Source organism: Talpa europaea (genome assembly GCF_964194135.1).
Source record: "Talpa europaea genome assembly, chromosome: 7".
Lineage (NCBI taxonomy): Eukaryota > Metazoa > Chordata > Mammalia > Eulipotyphla > Talpidae > Talpa > Talpa europaea.
The window spans coordinates 76287027-76307589 of record NC_140074.1 but is presented as its reverse complement, the minus strand read 5'-3'; the positions used below and the strand labels follow the sequence as shown (position 1 = coordinate 76307589).

Genomic DNA, 20563 nt, shown 5'->3' with positions numbered 1-20563 from the left:
ACATACTAGGAAAAGCACACTAGTGACTGGGGACTTCAATACCCCACTTTCATAAATGGACATCAACCAGACCAAAAACAAATAAAGACATAGTAGCCTTAAACAAAGGCACATGGGGTTAATAGACATTTATAGGGCAGCACACCAAAATAAACATTCTTCTCAAATGCACATGGGGCATTATCCAGGACAGACAACATATTGGGTCACAAGACAAGTATCAACAAATTCATTAAGACTGAAATTGCAGCAAGCATCTTCTCTGACACAATGGTATCAAACAAGAAATCAATCACAAAAAAGAAAGCAGGAAAAACCTCTGATACCCATGAAGACTGAACAACACACTACTTAATTATTATTGGGTTACAGGAAATCAATGTAGAAATTAAAAAAATATCTAGAGACAAATGACTATGAGGGCACAACTTTCCAGAACTTATGGGACACAGCTAAAGTAGTACTAAGAGGGAAGTATACAGCAGTACAGGCCCACCTCAAGAAAAGAGCTCAAATAAATAATTCTATCTTTCACTTAAAAGAACTGTGTTAACAAACAAAACCAAAAGTCGGTAGAAGGAAGGAAATAATAAACAACAGGCATATTAAAAATTCATAGGATTATGTGATTACTATGCTCATCTGTATGCCAGGAAGTTGAATAACCTAGAAGAGATAGACAAATTCTTAGAAATATACACTAAGGAGTTGGGATCAACATGGTGGCAGGGAAACACTGTAAGTCCTCCCATTAAAAAAAAAAAAAAAAAAAAGATAGGGGCCTCCCCGGTGGCGCAGCGGTTCGATCCCCGGCCACCAGCGAGGGTCCCACATGGCGCATAGACCTCTCCTGCCACGCCTGCTGCTCCCCTCAGCAGTGTATTTCTTCAGTCTGCCTGCTCTGCTCTCTCCTCTGGCTCTAGTGAATTCTTTCACCCTCTGGCACTTCTGACTATACCCAGTGCTTGTAAAAATAAATAAATAAATAAATCTTTAAAAACAAACAAAATAGGGAGGAAAAGCGGCAGGTCCCTGTGAGAACTGGGAAATGGAAGATAACCAGGCTACTCTAGCAAACTGCCTGAAAAGGAAAGTTGCCATAAAAGAGGACAAAAAGAGAAAAAAGCTCAAAACCCTGCTACCCTCCCCCACCCACAAAGTTGTCACACTCTGACCAACAGAAGGGGAGGGGGGGAAACACCAACAAGAACAAACTACAGATCAAGTGGAACACTGAGTAAAAAGGAACTATTTCAGGCACCACACCCTGTGAACAAGCATTGTGGAGAACCACTCAGGAATCCCTGCAGAGGTGAGCAAACGGCTCCGGGCGCCATTAGAGGAAAACAAGGACTCCAAGGAGACCTACAGAGCCCAGTAAGCTTGTGTGGAAAAAGCGGCCTGCTCGAAAAGCATATGCAGATCGCGGCTGCCCGGTCCCCAAGCCCGTGACCTAAGTTTGTGGGGAGACGCAAGGGAGCCATCACTGAGGTGAATGTCCCTCACCGAGTAATCAGAAACCAGGCACCTGGACATGGGAGCAGGGTGCAAAAGGTGCCATTTCTGTGACACTGAACTGGGCTATAGCCCACGTCATTTATCTGAGGGCTTTGGAACTGAGACCTTGGGCACGGAATTCGGGGCGTGGGATCCCCATGATGGGGGTGGGGCACAGGGAAGACAGAGCACCCCCATGCCTTTGAGGTCCTCCACGCCAACCCCACTCTGTTCCCCGGACCCATGGGGTGGGGGCAGGGGGAAACAGTTCTGGAAGGACACTAAGAAAGATCTCTGGCACCAACTAGAGACCAGAACAAAATCACCAACATCCTGATGGAAAACAGGGATCCCAAAAACACCCTCAGGCTCTAAGAGGGGGTGGGCCATGCAAACAGGGGTAAAAAAGGGAAAAAAGGCATGGAGCAAGACCCCATTCTGGAACTGAGAGCCAAGCACAGGATCCTGGGCATGGGATGTGCTATAGCAGTGGGCACTGCACAGGGTGACAGCCAGCGTTTTGGATCTGACTGCCCTGGATCTGACACCTAGAGTGCAGAATTCAGCGCATTACAGATGCAGACACAGCACCCAGCTTGAATAAGAGCGCCTGTGTTGAGGTGCTCCCCTCTGCCCCCACTCCATTTCTCAGAGAACCACTGGGAAAAAGCACAGGTCAGGAAGTACCAGTCTCAGGCGCCACCTCATGACCAGAACAAAATCACCAACTAGGACCTCCGTGGTGGCACAGGCTATTGAGCACCACAATGCGAAGCTGTCTGCAGCCTCTGCAGAGCGGGTTTGATCCCGGCCGGTCGGCCTGTGAGAATCCAACATGGCTTGCCGACCTCTCCTGTCTCTCCCACTGCTCCCCTCAGCAGTGTGTCTCATCAGTCTGTCTGTTCTGTTCCCGGCTGTCTCTAGTGAATCCTCTTACCCTCCCGAACATCTGGCCTGTACCCTGGTTCTTGTATAAATAAATAAATCTTAAAAAAAAAAAAAATCTCCAATTAGCTGATTCCCTGGTGGAACTAAGTAAATACAGAGAGAGCGAACTGTAAGGGACAGTGTCCAGCAACACAGTATCAACACCCTGGTTGAGTTTTGGCAAACAGTTCTGGACTTAGTCTGGTAAACAGTTTCCGACACCCCTAAAGAAGCACTCCAAAGACATGCCTGCCAACACTAGTGGCACAACATCCCAATGCATAGAACTAATTAGAAAGCAAACAACAGGGAGAAGAAAAAATATAAATAACCAAGCAAGCCCACAGGAGAAGGACACAACACAAAAAGAAATACAGTCACCAGAGCTCAACAATGGCATGGAAGAACTTCTCAGCCTATCAGATAGAAAATTAATGATCAACATAATTAAAAAGCAGGAAGAAAATGGAAAAGAAAAAAATGATTTGAGACAAATAATCACTGAACTGAAGAATGAAATTGAGACTTTAAGAAAGGAAAGAAAAGAAACGCAGGAGATTGAAAAAATTACTAGAGGAGATAAAGAACTCTGGGAAAAGCAATGAAAACAGAATCAATGAAATGGAAGAACGGATCAGTACTATCAAAGAAAAAGAAATAAAAAGAGCCAAAAGGGAAAAGAAGAGAGAAGTGCAAATGAAGAAGTATGAGGATACTCTTAGACAATTACCATACTCCATGAAGAGAGGAAATGTAAGAGTTATAGGAATTCCAGAAAGTGAGGAGAGAGACAAAGGAACTGAGAAACTATTCAAGGAGATAATTGAAGAAAATTTCCCAAGCATGAAAAAGGAGATGATTATAGACATACAAGAAGAGAGAAGAACTCCCAATTACCACAATGAAAAGAAAACAACAGCAAGACACATTAATAGTAAAGCTTTCAAGAATCCAAGACAAGGGAAAAATGACAAAACTGGCAAGGGGGAAGAAACAGATAACTTATAAGGGAAAAATCAATCATGTTAACTTCAGACTTCCCTGAAAAAACATTACGGGCAAGAAGAGAAGGGAATAACATACTCAGGAAACTTCAACACAGCAAATGTCAACCAAGAATATTTTACCCTGCAAAGTTCTCCTTCATCTATAAAGAGAAAACATGGACTTTCTCAGACAAACGGAAACTCCAGAAATTTATTACAACTAAACTCCCACTCCAAAAAATTCTACAAGAAGTCCTAAAGCCAAAACCAACAGAGGAATGAACAAGAAGAACAGAATAAAGCAAGGAATAAAATCACAAAAAATACAAAAAAATGGCAAATACAGATGCCAACATATCAATATTAACTCTAAATGTAAATGGACTAAACTCATCAATAAAAATACAGAGAGTAGCAGGCTGGATTTAAAAACAAAATCCATCCTTCTGCTGTCTTCAGGAAACACATTTAACCACAAAAGATAAGCACAGACTGAAAGTAAAAGCTTGGAAAACAATCCTACAAGCAAATGGACCAAAAAAGAAGGCAGGAACAGCCATACGTCTATCAGATGAAATAGACTTCAAATTAAAAAAGGTAAAAAGAGACATAGACAGACACTGCATTATGATCAACGGGACAATACATCAGGAAGATATAACACTCATCAACATATCACCAAATGAAGGGGCACCAAAGTATATTAGACAATTATCAGCTCTGAAAACAGACATTAAAGAAAATACATATATAGTGGGAGACTTCAACAGTCCACTCTCACCAATGGACAGATAAAGACAAAAAATAAACAAAGACACTAAAGCCCTAAATAAAGACATAGACCTCACGGACTTAGCAGACATCTATAGGACACAGCACCCAAAAAAATCCGAGTACACATTTTTCTCAAGTGTGCATGGATCATTCTCCAGAATCTATCACATACTGAGCCACAAGACAAACACCAAGAGATACATGAAGATCAAAAGCATACCAACTGTCTTGTCCGATCATAAAGGCCACACGCTAGATATAAATCATGAAAAGAAAACAAGGAACCCTCCTACTTCACGGAGATTGAAATCCACACTACTGGAAGACCACTGCACTAATAAGGAGATCAAAGAAGAAATTAAAAAATACTTTGAGTTGAACGACAAGGAGGACACCACTTTCTAGAATGTATGGGGTGCAGCAAAAGCAGTAATAAAAGGAAAATATATACCAATAGAGGCTCACATCAAGAAACAAGAAAGAGGGCCTTCCCTGGGGGCGCAGTGGTTGAGCGCTGGGCTGCAAAGCTGCCTGCAGCCTCTTCAGCGCCGGTTCTATCCCCAGCCGCCAGCAAGGGTCCGACATGGTGCGTCAGACCTCTCCTGCCATGCCCGCTGCTCCCCTAAGCAGTGCACTTTGTCAGTCTGCCTGTTCTGTTCCCTGCTCTGGCTCTGGTGAATTCTCTCACCCTCTCGCGCTTCTGACTGTACCCAGTACTTGTATAAATAAATAAATAAATAAATCTTTAAAAAAAAAAAAAAGAAAGAAAGAAAGAAAGAACTCAAAGAGGCAACCTAATCTCACATCTCAAAGAGCTAGAAAAATAATAACAAAAAACCCTAAAGCCAGAAGAAAGGAAACAATAAAAATCAAAGCAGAAATAAATGAAATGGAAATTAAAAAAAAAATCCAAAAGATCAATTAAACCAAAAGTTGGTTCTTTGAAAAAATAAACCAAATAGATAAACCTCTAGCCAGGCTCACAAAGAAAAAACAGGAGAAAACACATATAAATAGGATTATAAATGATAGAGGAGAAATCACAACAGACCCAGTAGAAATGAAAAGAATGATCAGAGATTACTATAAACACCTATATGAAAACAAATTCAACAACCTAGAAGAGATGGACAAATTCCTAGAACGATATACTCATCCAAAGCTGGACAAAGAAAAAATAAAACAACTAAACAGACCAATTACAAGCAGCAAAATTGAGGCAGTAATCAAAACACTCCCCAAAAACTAAAACCCAGGCCCAGACGACTTCACAAATGAAGTCTACCAAACATTCACAGTGAATTAGTGCCTATCCTACACAAACTCTTTCAAAAAATTTAAAAAGAAGGAATACTACCAAATACGTTCTATGAAGCCAACACTACACTAATACCAAAAACAAACAAAGACAGCACAAAAAAAGAAAATCACAGGCCAGTCTCCCTAATGAATACTGATGCATAAAACCTCAACAAAATCCTTGCCAACAGAATCCAACAATGCATGAAAGGGATAGTACACCACAATCAAGTGGGATTCATCCCAGGGGCACAAGGATGGTTCAACATACGAAAATCGATTAGTGTAATCAATACATCAATGAAAAGAAAAATAAAAACCATGTTATCATATCAACAGAGGTTGAGAAAGCATTCAACAAAGTCCCATATCCATTTATGATGAAGGCCCTTGAAATTCTCGGGATAGAAGTAACATACCTTAACATGATAAAAGCCATATACGACAAACCCATTGCCAATATGATTCTCAATGGTAAAAGCTGAAGGCCTTTCCTTTAAGATCAGGAACAAGACAAGGATGCATCTCTTACCACTGCTCTTCAATATAATATTGGAGGTCCTAGCCAGGGCAATAAGACAAGAGAAAGACATACAAGGAATCCAAACAGGGAAAGAAGAAGTAAAACTATCACTATTTGCTGATGATATGATAATATACACAGAGAACCCTAAAAACTCCACAGAAAAACTACTCAAAATAATCAACCAGTTCAGTAAAGTAGCAGGATACAAAATCAACACATAAAAATCAGTAGCCTTCCTATACACAGACAATCCATCTGAAGAAGAAGAAATCAAGAAAACCATCCCTTTCATATATGAAACAAACAAACAAAAAAATCAAATACTTGGGAATAAACCTAATGAAAGAGGTGAAAGACCTATACAAAGAAAATTATAAGAAACTGTTAAAAGAAATAGAAGAAGACACAAAGAAATGGGAAGACATCCCCTGTTCATGGATTGGAAGAACAACATTATTAAAATGGCCATCCTCCCAAAAGCAATATATAGATTCAATGCTATTTCAATAAAAATCTCAATGACATGCTTCAAAGAAATAGAACAAATACTGATGAAATTCATATGGAAACACAAAAACCACGAATAGCCAAAGCCCTACTGATGAAAACAAAGGAGAAAGGAAATATCACACTTCAAAACTTCAAGCTATACTACAAAGCCATAGTAATTAAAACAGTTCGGTATTGGAACAAAAACAGACACACAGACCAATGGAACCAAATAGAGAGCCCAGAAATAAAGCTACACTTTTATGAACAACTAATCTTTGACAAAGGAGCAAAGAATATGCAATGGAACATGGACAGTTTGTTCAATAAATGGTGCTGGGAAAACTGGACCTCCCCCATACAAAAAAATGAAACTAGACCACTACCTCTCACCGTGCACAAAAATCAACTCAAAATGGATAAAAGAACTGGACATAAGACCTGGAACCATAAAATATATAGAAGAAAACATAGGTAAAACACAAGACATACATCTCAGAAACATCTTTGAAGACTCATTGCCCAAAGCAGTGATAGTGAAGGCAAAGATAAACACCTGGGATTACATCAAACTGAAAAGTTTCTGTGCAGCAAAAGAGACATTAACTAAAATAGACAGACACCCCACTGATTGGGAAAAAAATCTTTGCACTCCATTCAACTGATAAGGGACGCATCACAAAGATATACAAAGAACTCACAGGGCTCAATAAAAAACAAAATAAACAATCCAGTCAAGAAATGGGCAGAAGAACTTAAAAGACATTTCTCCAAAGAGGAAATGCAAATGGCCAATAAGCATATGAAAAAATGCTCAACATCCCTTACAATCAGGGAAATGCAAATCAAAATCACATTGAGATGCCACTTTACATGATGTTGGGAAGGATGTGGTGAAAAAGGAACTCTCCTACATTGCTGATGGGAGTGCAAACTGGTCCAACCACTATGGAAGCAGTCTGGAGGTTCCTCAGTCTACTAAAATGGAGCTACCATACGACCCGGGCAATTCTACCACTAGGGATCTACCCAAAGGACACAAAAACATTGATTCAAAAGAACACCTGTACACCTATGTTTATTGCACCACTATTTACAATAGGTAAAACCTGGAAACAACCCAAATGCCCAAAGATGTGGTATATATACACAATGGAATATTATTCCACAATCAAAAAAGATAAACTCATGCCATTCACAGCAACGTGGATGGAGCTAGAAGGAATTATGCTCAGTGAAATAAGCCAGAAAGAAAAAGAAAAATATTGGGAAGGTTTCACTTATAACAGGAATATAGGGGAACCAAATAAGACATCAGTGTAAAAAAAAAAAAAAAAAAAACAGTACAAAACACAACAAAGCAAAAACAGACAATTATAAATCAGAGACATACTGCAGCAGAAGAGGAGGGAGAGGAATATATATACACACAATCACCTGAGTCTAAATCAGTAAAAAAATAGAAAACCTGAACAGACCAGTTATATGCAAGGAAACTGAAAGAGTAATCAAAAGTCCTCGTAAAATCAAAAGTCCAGGACCAGATGTCTTCACTAGTGAGTACTAGTAAGTATTCAAAGTTGCGCTAATACATATCCTTCTCAAGCACTACCAAAAATAATGAGAAAAAGAATACTTCTAACACGTTTTATGAGGCCAACATTACCATAATACCAAAACCAGATAAAAACAACACAAAAAAGAAATCTACAGACCAATTTCCCTGATGAACCAAGATGTAAAAATCCTTAACAAAATCTTAACAAACTGAATTCAATAATACATTAAAATGAGTAGATATCATGACCAAGTGGGATTTATCCTAGGGACACAAAGATGGTTGAACAAGCAAAACCCAATCAACATAATTCACCACTTCAATGAGAGGAAGGATAAAAAATCATATTATCCTATGAATAGATGATGAGAAAGCATTTTTAAGGTGCAACACTCATTTATGGAGCAAAGCATTTGATAATATTCAACATCCACTTATGACAGGTGGAACATATCTCAATGTAATAAATGCCATATATGACAAACACACAGCTAATATCATTTTCAATGGTGAAAAAATAAAAGCTTTTCCGCTAAGTTCTGGTACAAGACAAAGATGAGCAGTTTTACCTTATTATTCAACATAGTATTGAAAGTCCTTGCTAGAGCAATTAGGGAAGAAAAAGATAGAAAATGAATCCATATCACTATTTGAAAGATGAAATAATATTAATAGAAAACAAAAGATTACATGAAAAAAAAACTAATGGAAGCAATAAATTAGTTCAGCAAAATGGTGGTTACAAAATCAGTATACAAGAGTCAGTTACTTTCCTACACGCAAATAGTGCTATAGAAGAGCAAATGAATTCAAAACTCAACCCCATTTATAATTACATCAAAATAATTAAACAGGTAGGAGTAAACTTAAAAAAAGGTGAATAATCTATGCCCAAAAAAACCATAAGACATATTTAGAAGAAAATGTATTCATGGATTAGAAGAATTAGTATGTGTACACAAAAGTTTAAAAATTATTGCTCTAAGAAACTTTCTTATAGAGTATATCTCATGATCTTATTAAATTCTGTGCTATAGTTAGGATAAAATTAAAATATTTTTATGCACATCTATTGCAAATTTTTGAGGACAAATGTCTAACTTTCAGTTAGAAAAACGGAGATACATTACCTGCTTGTAGACTTGTCGTAAGTACATGATCTCTTCCACAGTTCCCAAGGATATCAGCCTAAGCACTTTGACATCCCTGCATTGTCCAATCCTATATGCTCTGCAAAAAGACAAATAACAAAAAAAAAAAACCCCAAAATAAAAAAAAAAAAAACAATTTTGGCTTTGGGAGGTATCTTTTGGACATGAAAGTGGAAAATTATTAAATTATTAAAGGTAGGGGCCTCCCCAGTGGCGCAGCGGTTGAGCGCTGGGTTACAAAGCTGCCCGCAGCCTCTGCAGCGCCAGTCCGATCCCCGGCTGCTCCCCAGACACCGGAAGAGGGTCCCACATGGTGCGCAGACCTCTCCTGCCGCCCGCTGCTCCCCTCAGCAGTGTACCTTGGTCCTTCTGCCTGCTCTGCTCCCCGCTCTGGCTAATTCTCTCACCCTCCCGCGCTTCTGACTGTACCCAGTGCTTGTATAAATAAATAAATAAATCTTTAAAAAAAAAAAACAAAACTTTATTAAAGGTAGACTGGAAGAATGCCTTGGGGGGGTTGGAGTGAGCTCCCCAGAGCTCATATTGTTTGTCATGCCCCACAACTAGCCATGGATGGCCCTCTGATGAGAAGAACCACCCAAAGAGAAACCAGAGAGAGCCCAACATCACCTAAGAACCCACTGAGCCTCAGCTGCTATGCCCAACAACATATGGGTAAAAACCCATACAAATGGAAAAGAAGGACCCACATACAATAAAAGCTCCAATTAGAGCAGAACAAATCAGAAGCAAACAAAATGGAGAAAAAAATACAAATGGCCAACCAAAGCCTCAAGGCAGTAATACACCACACACACAGAGAAAAAAAAAAATCTCCAGAACCAAACTATAAACACACGGAAGAGTTGATTCTTATATGATGCAGAATTCAAACCTGCCATAATTAAGAAAATTAAAGAAATGAAATAATACAAAACCAGAAAAGCTAATGAATGCTATGAGAAATATAGTTAAGGAACAGATCCAACTTGAAGTATTAAATAAGATAATTATGGAATTGCAGAATGCAGAAAATTCAATGGAGATGAAAAATTCTGTAGAAAGCCAAGGAGGTATTGTCGGGGCCCAGACCTGAGGCCCAGACCTGAACATCCGGGTTCTTGTCTGAAGCAGGTACTGAATGTTAGCTCCAGGGAAGGTTTCAAGTTTCCTATTGTGAGGACTGAACCTTTCCCCCTGCTTGCTACTGTGGCTTGTTTGCATTGGTGGTCTCTCCTTGCTAGAGATAACGAGAGACCTCCTCCTCTGAACCCTATATAACATTGTACACATTCCTGAATAAATGAGACTGGCGATGATCCTGGCTTTGTCTCTACTCCTCGCGTACCCCTGTCCCATACCAAGCCCCTGCTTCCTCCCCCGGGTACCCCGTTGATCTGCCCGGCTGGCCCGGACAAGGTAGAATAAACCAAATGGAATACTGAATCAGTGTACTTAAAGACACAAATGGGGAAAGACTAAAAATAGAAAATGAGATATAAAGGGAAAAAAATGAAGTGACACTTTGAGAATACCACAAGGAAATGAAATATCTAATACCACAAGAAAATGAAATATAAGAATCATAGGCATCCCAAAAGAAAAGAGACAGGAACTAAAAAATTATTTAAAGAAATAATGGAAGTGGGCCTCCCCAGTGGCGCAGCGGTTGAGCACTGGGCTGTGAAGCTGCCCGCAGCCTCCGCAGTGCTGGTTCAATCCCCGGCCGATGGTGAGGGTCCCACATGGCGCATACACCTCTCTTGCCGCGCCCTTTGCTCCCAGCAGTGTACTTCGTCAGTCTGCCTGTTCTGTTCCCCGCTCTGGTGAATTATCTCATCCTCCCACGCTTTGGACTGTACCCAGTGCTTGTATGTATAAATAAATAAATCTTTAAGGAAAAAAAATTAAAAAGAAAAAAAGAAAGAATGGAAGAAAACTTTCCAAGCTCAAAGAAGGAACTGAACACAGAATTACAGGAAGCTAAAAGAACACTAGCTAACTAAACAAAAGGAGGCCTACAGCAAGACATAAAGTAGTGAAACAAATCCAAGAAAAAACAAACCAATGAAGCTAATGGCGGGGGGGGGGGGGCGGCAACAACAGATAATGTATAAAGGAACCTTGATTAACTTCTGACTTCTCTTAAGAAACAATATGGGCAAGAAAGAATGGAGTGACATATTCAAAATAAAAACTGCTAGCAAAGAATGCTCTATTCTACAAATGGGGGGTGAAATAAGGGCCTCCTTAGACAAACAAAATCTTAGGGATTTTGCAACCACCAACTTCCTGAACCCCAACATACTAAGGAGACTTACTATTTAAAACAAAAGGAGGAATAAATACAAAGAACTGAACAAGAAATTAAACAGAACCACAAAAGTATAGACAAATGGCAGTAAGTAGCAGACTTTCTTATATAACAATCACTCTAAATATCACTGGGCTGAACTCACCAATAAAAAGACAGAGCATCTAGTTGGATTAGGAAACAGTATCCACCTTCTGATGCCACCAGGAAATGTATTAAATTCCAAGAATAAACATAGGCTGAAATTAAAGGGATGGAAAACAATTCTGTATGCAAATGGCACCCCAGGAAGTCAGGGACAGCCATACTTCACTCAGATAAAATAGACATCCAACTTAAAAAGGTAACAAGAGACAGGGATGGACACTATATAATGATTAAGGGAATAATGCAACAGGAAGACATAACACTCATCAATATATACTCAAACTAAGGAGCACCAAAATACATGAGACTATTACTATCCAATCTGAAAACGCACATTAGAGAAAACACATATGTAGCTGGAGACTTCAACATACCACTCTCACTAATGGACAGATCAACATTACAGAAAATAAATAAAGACACTATTGCCCTAAACAAAGAACTAGATCACTGGGTTTATGAGACATTTATAGGGTACTACACCTCAAAAACTCTGGATACACATTTTTCTCAAGTGCCTATGGGGCATTCACCAGGAGTGAGCACATACTGTGTCACAAGACAAGCAACATAAAATTCATGAAGACGAATATACCAAGTATCTTCTCTGTCTATAAAGGTACTTAGCTAAAAATCAATTACAAAAAGAAAACAAGAAAATAATTTGTGGGACTGAATAACACTACTGAAAGACCACTGAGTTAATGAAGAAATCAAAGAAGAAATTTTAAAAAAATACCTAAAAAAATGATAATAAGCTCACAACCTTCCTGAATGTAAGGGACATAGCAAACGTAGTATTAAGAGGCAGTATATAGCAATACAGACTCAGATCAAGAAACAAGGAAGAGCCCAAATAAATAACCTTGTCTCACATGCTAAGGAACAAGAAAAAGAACAAAAAATTCAAAAGCCAGTGGAAGGAAAGAAATAAAAATCACAGCAGAAATAAATGAAATAGAAATCAAAAAGTCCAAAAGATCAATGAAACCAAAAATTCATTCTTTGAAATAATAAACAGAACAGACAAACCACTACCTAGGCTCACAAAAAAGAAGAAAATGAAAATAAACAATATCAAAAATGAAAAAGGAGACATTAAAACATACACTGAAAAATTTCAGGTAATAGTATGAGATTACTATGAAAATCTTTATGCAAACAAGTTCAAGAACCTATATGAGATGGACAGATTTTTAGAATTATACAATCATTCAAGATTGAATAGAGAAGAAATAGAAAATCTGAACAAACCAATCACAAAAAAGATTGAAAAAGTAACCAAAACTCTCCCAAAAAAAAGCCTAAGACCAGATAGCTTTACAAGTGAGTTCTACCAAACTTTCAAAGAACTAACATCTATCCTGCTAAGAATCTTTCAAAAAACTGATAAATTTTCCAAACACATTTTACAAGGCCAACATTATGCTAATGCCAAAACCAAAGACAACACAAATAAAAAAAACTAAATACCAATCTCTGTAAATAACACTGATGCAAAAATCCTCAATAAAATCTTAACAAATGGAATCCAACAATTCATTAAAAGGATTGTACATCATGACCAAGTATAATTTATATCAGGTACACAAAGATGATTCTACATCTGAAAATCAATTCAATTCACTACATCAACAAAAGAAAGTGAAAATGATACAATTATATCAATAGATGCTGAGAAAGCATTTGGTAAGATTCAGCATCGATTAATGATGAAAAATTAGGGATAAATGGATTTTATGTTAACATAATAAAAAGTCCCTATACAGTGAAAGAGACAGTAATCAAAACAAAGAGACACATTAATCTAAGAACCCAATTAAAAAAATAGGCAGAAGAGCTAAATAGGCACTACTACAAAGACTCACAGATGGCAATCAAGAGTAAGAAAAAAGGTTCATCATCACTTATAATCAGGAATATGCAAATCAAAACCATAATGAGATACTACATCACACCTGTGAGAATGGTCTCTGTTAAAACCAGAAACAAGTGTTGACAAGCGTGTGGAGAAAAAGGAACCCTCTTGCACTGTGGGTGGGAATACAGACTAGTTCAGCCCCTGTGGAAAGCAGTGTGCATTTTCCTTTTCAAAAGACTGAAAATGAATTTGCCATACAATGCTGCAATTTCACTCCTAGGAATCTACCCCAAAAAATAAAAAACACTAATTTGAAAGGAAACCCAAACTTTTGTGTTTACTGAAGCACTATTTACAAGTGCTGCCAAGATAAGGAAGCAAAATAAATGCCCCCAAACATATGAGTGGATCAAAAAGATGAGGTATATATACACAACAGAATACTACTCAGTAATCAAAAAAGATAAGCGCGTGCCATTTGCAGGAAGGGATTATGCTTAGTGAAATAAAGCAGAGGAAAAAGATAAATACTAGAGGGTTTCACTTATATGTGGAATGTGGAAAAAGCAAAGGGTCAATGACAAACCTTAAAAAACTTTTGAAAATATTTGAGTCATCAGAAAGAGAGGGCGAGGTAGAGGGTAAGACATGAAAATGGGGAGGGCACGATGGACTATAGTGGAAGACTGCGGGTGCTTTGGTGGTGGGAAAGTACCAAGAATGTAAGAAAATGGTACTTCAATTAAACAATATGTATGTAAAATTAAAAATATGTATGTAAAATTCAATTAAAATGTGTACATAAAAATTTTAACTGCAAAAAAATTTCAATTCACATACATATAAAGTTTATTTCATGTCTAAAAACTTCCTAAATTCAGACTTTTAATTGCAGTCTTAAGTTTATGAAAGGGTTATGCTCCCAAATGACTTCACTTATATAAAACTCTCAAAAATGCGGCTAATTCATGGTGCGAGAAAACAGATCATGCCTTCTTGTGAACAGAGGCATGGGATGTCATAGATAGATTATGAAGGGCTATGAGGAAAATGCTGGGAATGATTAATAGAACTACTATCTTAATTGTGGTGGCTTATGATGTATACATATATCAAAACTTATAAATTATACACTTTAAACATGTAAAGTTCACTGGATGCTAATTAACCTCTCCAAAACATAAAAAACAAGTGGGAGGAACATATGGCAACTCTCTTCCTAAGCACAAGTAGAAATCAAATATTACTCATAAGTGGATCTACCAGCTCACCACCTGCACATGAGTGACCCATATATTTTTTCCCCCTGAGGTGGTTGGTTGTTCACTAAGGTGGTGGAGCAGTGAATGGGGAGCAGGCAGCTATAGCCACACTGATGGTCATTCCTGGTGGAGAAACAAGCTACGAGAGGGCATATACTACTGCACTGCAGGTTGGCACAGGTGACCTCCACAGTGAGGATGAAGGACTATGTGGCCTGCTGACTTAGGTCTGTAACAGGGTGCTCAATCCCAGAAAGTCTAATTGGTGATAGCACAGACAGGTGGTAGAGCCCTGACTCCCAACACCTTGGGAAGTGAAGGAGTCTGAGGTTGGAGAGAAACCTGCTGCAAACCATGGAGATCTACTATACAGAGGCAGGAATCTGGAAAATAGCCTTTGTGCAATAATTAAAACTTGGTCTGGTTGTGGAGAAAAACAGCAGCATAGGTTTCCCAGCATTGGCCTGCCGTCCATGCCCCCTCCACCTCAATACTGTGACTGAGGCATTTAGACTCCCACTTCTAAGTACTCCCCTCTCTCACTGCCTAGATAAATGAGGATCCTAAAACAAAAGGCACAGTGACGCTTACTAGGCGGGAAAAGAAAGCAAGACACATGTGAGGAAAGCTCAACCCAGGGAACATAGGATGGAAATGCTGGAAGTGAAGTATTGAAGATCCAGAGTTTCAACTTAACACAGAATTGGAGAAGCTAACAAAGAGTTTAGAAGAATTATCTAGAAGAAACTCAGTGAAGTCCAAGAATCTCAACAACAGAAAGGCAAGGTCAGGATACAAAAAAAAAAAAAAATTCAGGAGTCAGAATACAGAATCAAATAAAAGGCAATAAAAAAAGAAAAACAAGAGATGCTAGATATGAGGAATACTGTAAAAGAATTGAAGACAACCATGGCAAGCAAAGTAAATTGGCTTAATCTTGCCACACACACAAAAAAAATCAGTGAAGTAGAAGTTAAAAATGTAAACATGACTCCAGTGAAAGAGAGGAGAAAATAGATTTAAGAAAAAATAAACTCTAGCAGCACTATTATACCCCATTAGAAAGAAAACATGAGGATTCTAGGTATCTCAAGCTGAACAGGGAAGGAAGCAGAGACCCTACTCAAACAAATAATAGCTGGGAATTTCACAAATCTAACCAAAAATGTCCAGGGGGTGACAAAATACCCTGTTATAAAGCAAACTGACTTATACTGAGACACATTATTGTTAAATTATCAAAAGCAGCCATGAGGAAAATATATTCACTGTTGGTGGGGATGTAATTTAGTGCAGCCTATATGGAAAACAGTAAGGAGATTCCTTAAAAAACTGAAAATGGAAATGCATATGAGCTAGCAATAGCATACCTAAGTATTTATCTGAAGAATATGAAAACACTAATATGAAAAATACATACACCCCTAAGTTCATTAACAACTATTTACAATAGCCAACACATGGAATCAACCTAAATGCTCAACAGTGGATGATGACTGGGTAAAAGAACTTTTATATATGTTATAAATTTGGTCTATATTTTATAAATTTGGTATATATACTCAGTGGACAACAATTAGCTAGTTAAAAAAATGACATCGTGTTTTAGTGACAATATGTATGGAACTTGAGTTGATTATGCTTAGAGAATTAAGTCAGAAAGTGAAAGATAATTTCCAGATGGTTTCACTCATTTGTGGAATATAAATAACAAAAGAAAATAAACTGGCAAAACAGAATAAAACTCTTAGACACTGAAGAAATATGATGGTCACCAGCGGGGAGAGGAAAGGGAATGAAAGGAAGAGTGGAGGGACCCAACGTAATGGTGCAGGGCACTAGAGCCTGGGTGGTGGGTGAGAGAAACATATATACATACTGAGGGTGAATCCATACTCGTGAAATGATATAGTTTTGTAAAGAAATTATAAACCTAAAATCTTATTTTAAAAAGGAATCTATCCCTATGGTTTCTATTACAGAGTACAGTCATTTTTAAAATGTTCTACAAATGTTTGAAAATAGAGTATTCTGTTATTATAAGGTTATATATATATGCATTCAAATAAGCTAGGCAACTATTACTTAGCTTACTTTTTGTCTAGGTCATCTTTTAATTTTGAGAGACAGCAAATGTCCCACCATGATTAGGGATTTGTGCATTTCTCATTCTATCCTGAGTTTTGTTCTGTTATGTAGTGACTATATACTTTGACTATACATAATGAATTATACCTTATTTTGTTTTCCTTAATACATTTTACCTTAAACTTATTAATATTTCACTAAATAGTAATATTACCACTCTTTCTTTCTTATCATTATTCTAACTCTCTGATCAGGTATTTTTCCATATATTTTACTTCCTTATGGGCTTTTAAATTATATATATATATATATCTCATAATAAACATAAACCTGAATCTAACTTTTCTTTTTGTCCTCTTTTTAAGGGAGTTTAAACTAATTCACATTTATGTTTGATCTTATTTCTAACACTTTATGTTTAGTATTCCAAGTTTCCTCTACCTCCCCTGCCCCAGACATTCATATTTCCAATCATTTACTGATATAATTATATTTTCTTGGTGCTCCTTTATTTTATTTTTTTTTAAGATTTATTTATTTATACAAGCACTGGATACAGTCAGAAATGCAGGAGGGTGAGAGAATTCACCAGAGCCAGAGCGGGGAACAGAACAGGCAGACTGACGAAATACACTGCTGAGGGGAGCAACGGGTGTGGCAGGAGAGGTCTGTCGCGCCATGTGGGACACTCGTCAGCGGCCAGGAATCGAACCCGCACTGCAAAGGCTGCAGGCAGCTTTGCAGCCCAGCGCTCAACCACTGTGCCACCAGGGGAGGCCCTCGGTGTTCCTTTAAAAGCCCTTTTGGAAGGTCTGTTTGAATGTTTTACATCTATTTTCTACTGTTTCTCAAATGGATTTGAAGATCAAAAATATCACAATTACTTTGTGTGCTTTATTATTTTTAAATGTGGTAATGTATATATAAGATTTAAAATACTTGGGCCTCCCCGGGTGGTGCAGCGGTTGCAGCAGGTGTAGTCCCCATAGAAATTCCACCACCGATTCACCCTGCACCATCACCATATAGTCCCTTGTGCTCATCCCACCCTCGTTTTGATCCCTTTCTCTACCCCTCCCCTGCAAAATGCCTCTGATTTATAGTTGTCTGTTTATTTTTGTTTTGTTGTGGTTTTTTATTGTTATTATTTTTTCCCTGATCCCTTATTTGGTTCTCTATATTCCTCCTATAAGTGAAACCACACAGTATTTTTCTTTTTCCTTCTGATTTATTTCACTGAGCATAATCCCTTCTAGCTCCATCAATGTTGCTGTGAATGGCATTAGTTTATCTTTTTTGATTGCTGAATAGTATTCCATTGTGTATATACAATGGAACAAGGACAGTTTGTTCAATCAGTGGTGCTAGGAAAACTGGACCACCACATGAAAAAGAATGAAACTAGACTACTATCTCACACCATGCACAAAATCAACTCAAAATGGATAAAAGAACTGAACATAAGACCCGAAACCATAAAATATATAGAAAAAAAACATAGGTAAAACACCGTAAGACATACAACTCAGTAACATCCTTAAAGATGCATCCCCCCAAAGCAAAGTAAGTGAAGGAAAAGATGAACAACTGGGATAACATCAAACTAAAAAGCTTCTGTGTAGCAAAAGAGACATTAAGCAAAAGACACACCCTACTGATAGGGAGAAAATTTTTGCACTCCACACAACTGATAAGGGATTGATCACAAAAAAATACAAAGAACTCACATGACTCAACAAAAACAAAGTAAACAATCCAGTCAAAAATGGGCAGAAGAACTTAAAAGACACTTCTCCAAAGAGGAAATGCAAATGGCCAACAAACATGAAAAAATGTTCCACATCCCTCATAATTAGGGAAATGAAAATCAAATCCTGAGATTTTTTTAAAAATCTAGACTGTAGAGTCTCACTCTAGACCTACAGAATAGGAATGCCTGGTGGGTGAAGCCTGAACATATTAAGTCACCAGGTAATTATTATGTTCTATTCTTTTAGTTGTCATCCTTAAATTTTTTTGCTTAGCATATAAAATCATTGTTTTGCATAAATTTTGAAAGTTGACAAGGATATCCTAATCCATTCCAGATGGAAGAAAAATTCTAGCATAATTCCCCCTACTATCATACCCCAATATTACATGGAGTTTTAGTTCTTGATTATTATTAATTTTTTATACCATGCCTCATATCTGTGAAAATTCTCTCTTTAAGCCTCTCAGCTACACCATCTACAATTATTTAGATTTAAGTATAAATATCAGTGTTAATTGCTTTTTTCCTATAACTGGCTTGTGATGTCTTCTTTGTATATAGGTGAATATTTCATGTATTGGATTAATTCTTTGAGTAATGTTTTTACACCATGAATAATATATCTTTTCAGTTCTAGATAATAACAGTTGCTTTTATTTTTGTCTCACATATTGATATTTTACCCATTGATTACAAGTCAAAATAACTTTTTCAGATAAAAGTCATTTGAATTTTGTCATTTTCATAATTCTATTAATGTTTAGAAACCTTTACTGCTAATGAAAAGTTTGTTCTTCAAAGTCTGATCTGCAGAAATGAGTATGATTTTCATTTCCTTGTTCACAACCTGTTTTATTTTGGATTTTAAATAATTTTCTCCCTACCTTTCTCATTCTGGCATCTGTGGCCAGAATTTTCCATTCTTAATTCCAAATGAGGAAATGGAGCTATTGTACAGGACACTGGCCTGGATTTTTAGGCAGGTACACAAATTTATTTAATCATTATCCCCTTTTTTGTGTTCTGTGGAGATTTGGGGTTACTTTAGGTTTGGCTCTGCTTTATGATCTGATTCCAACAGATTCATCCAGAAAACCTTTGTCGGTAAAATTCCCCAGTTATTTATAATACATTTCCCAGAAGACTATTCAGGTCTATTCCCACATCCTACAGTAGCTGACCCCATCCCTGAAATTTCTTTGCTCTTACTACCTTTAGATTGTGGTTTTCTCTGCTGGCTTCTTGATCATACAGATTTTGTTTTCTAACTTGCAGCAGTTTCTCAAAATGTCTGATCTAGTAATGTGACCTTCCTTAATTTCCTACAAAAAATATTTTTAAAAAGTGTTTACAGATAACTTTAAATTTTTTCAGTATTATACCTGTCAATGGCTTGAAGGTCATTGGCTGGATTCCAAGTAGGATCAAATAATACAACAACATTGGCACCAACAAAATTAAGACCTAGTCCACCGGCCCTAGAGGAAACAGAAAAGAACACATTTAAATGGGGGTGGGGGCGTTGCTCTATAACTCGACTTTGCCATATTTCTCTTTCAAAATAACTTTTCCATATTTCATATTTCAAAATAACACACTATGGATAAATCACCATGAAACTAAGGTGATTAAAACACAAATGGAAGTATCTATGGAAAAATCTACTACTCTAGAATAGTCCTAGAAGTCTGATCTTTAGAGTATATGTAAATAGGCTGTGCTGGTTTTCACATTTTTTGAACATTCAAATACTATTTCTGCAAGAATTTCCTAACCTGATTAAAAACAACTGTTAGTATATTCCAGCTTAATAAAGTGATATATAGATACATATATATCTATATATAATTTAAAAACCACTTCAAGTGTAGACACATTTCTCCTACTCCTTGCACTAAGTACAGCTAAAAGTCCTGAACATTCTACATAAA

General features: G+C 37.4%; 1 protein-coding gene across 1 annotated transcript in view; it reads right to left on the bottom strand.

The window, feature by feature from the left end:
* ERCC6L2 (ERCC excision repair 6 like 2) overlaps window positions 1-20563 on the bottom strand; it is a gene marked incomplete at its 3' end in the record, with an annotated part of 122014 nt that overhangs the window by 50358 nt on the left and 51093 nt on the right. The window contains exons 12-13 of the mRNA XM_084236151.1: window positions 20015-20110; window positions 9187-9286 (exon numbers count right to left, since the gene is read on the bottom strand). Of these exons, the coding sequence (XP_084092277.1) occupies window positions 9187-9286; window positions 20015-20110 (196 nt within the window). The remainder of the gene's footprint in view (window positions 1-9186; window positions 9287-20014; window positions 20111-20563) is intronic.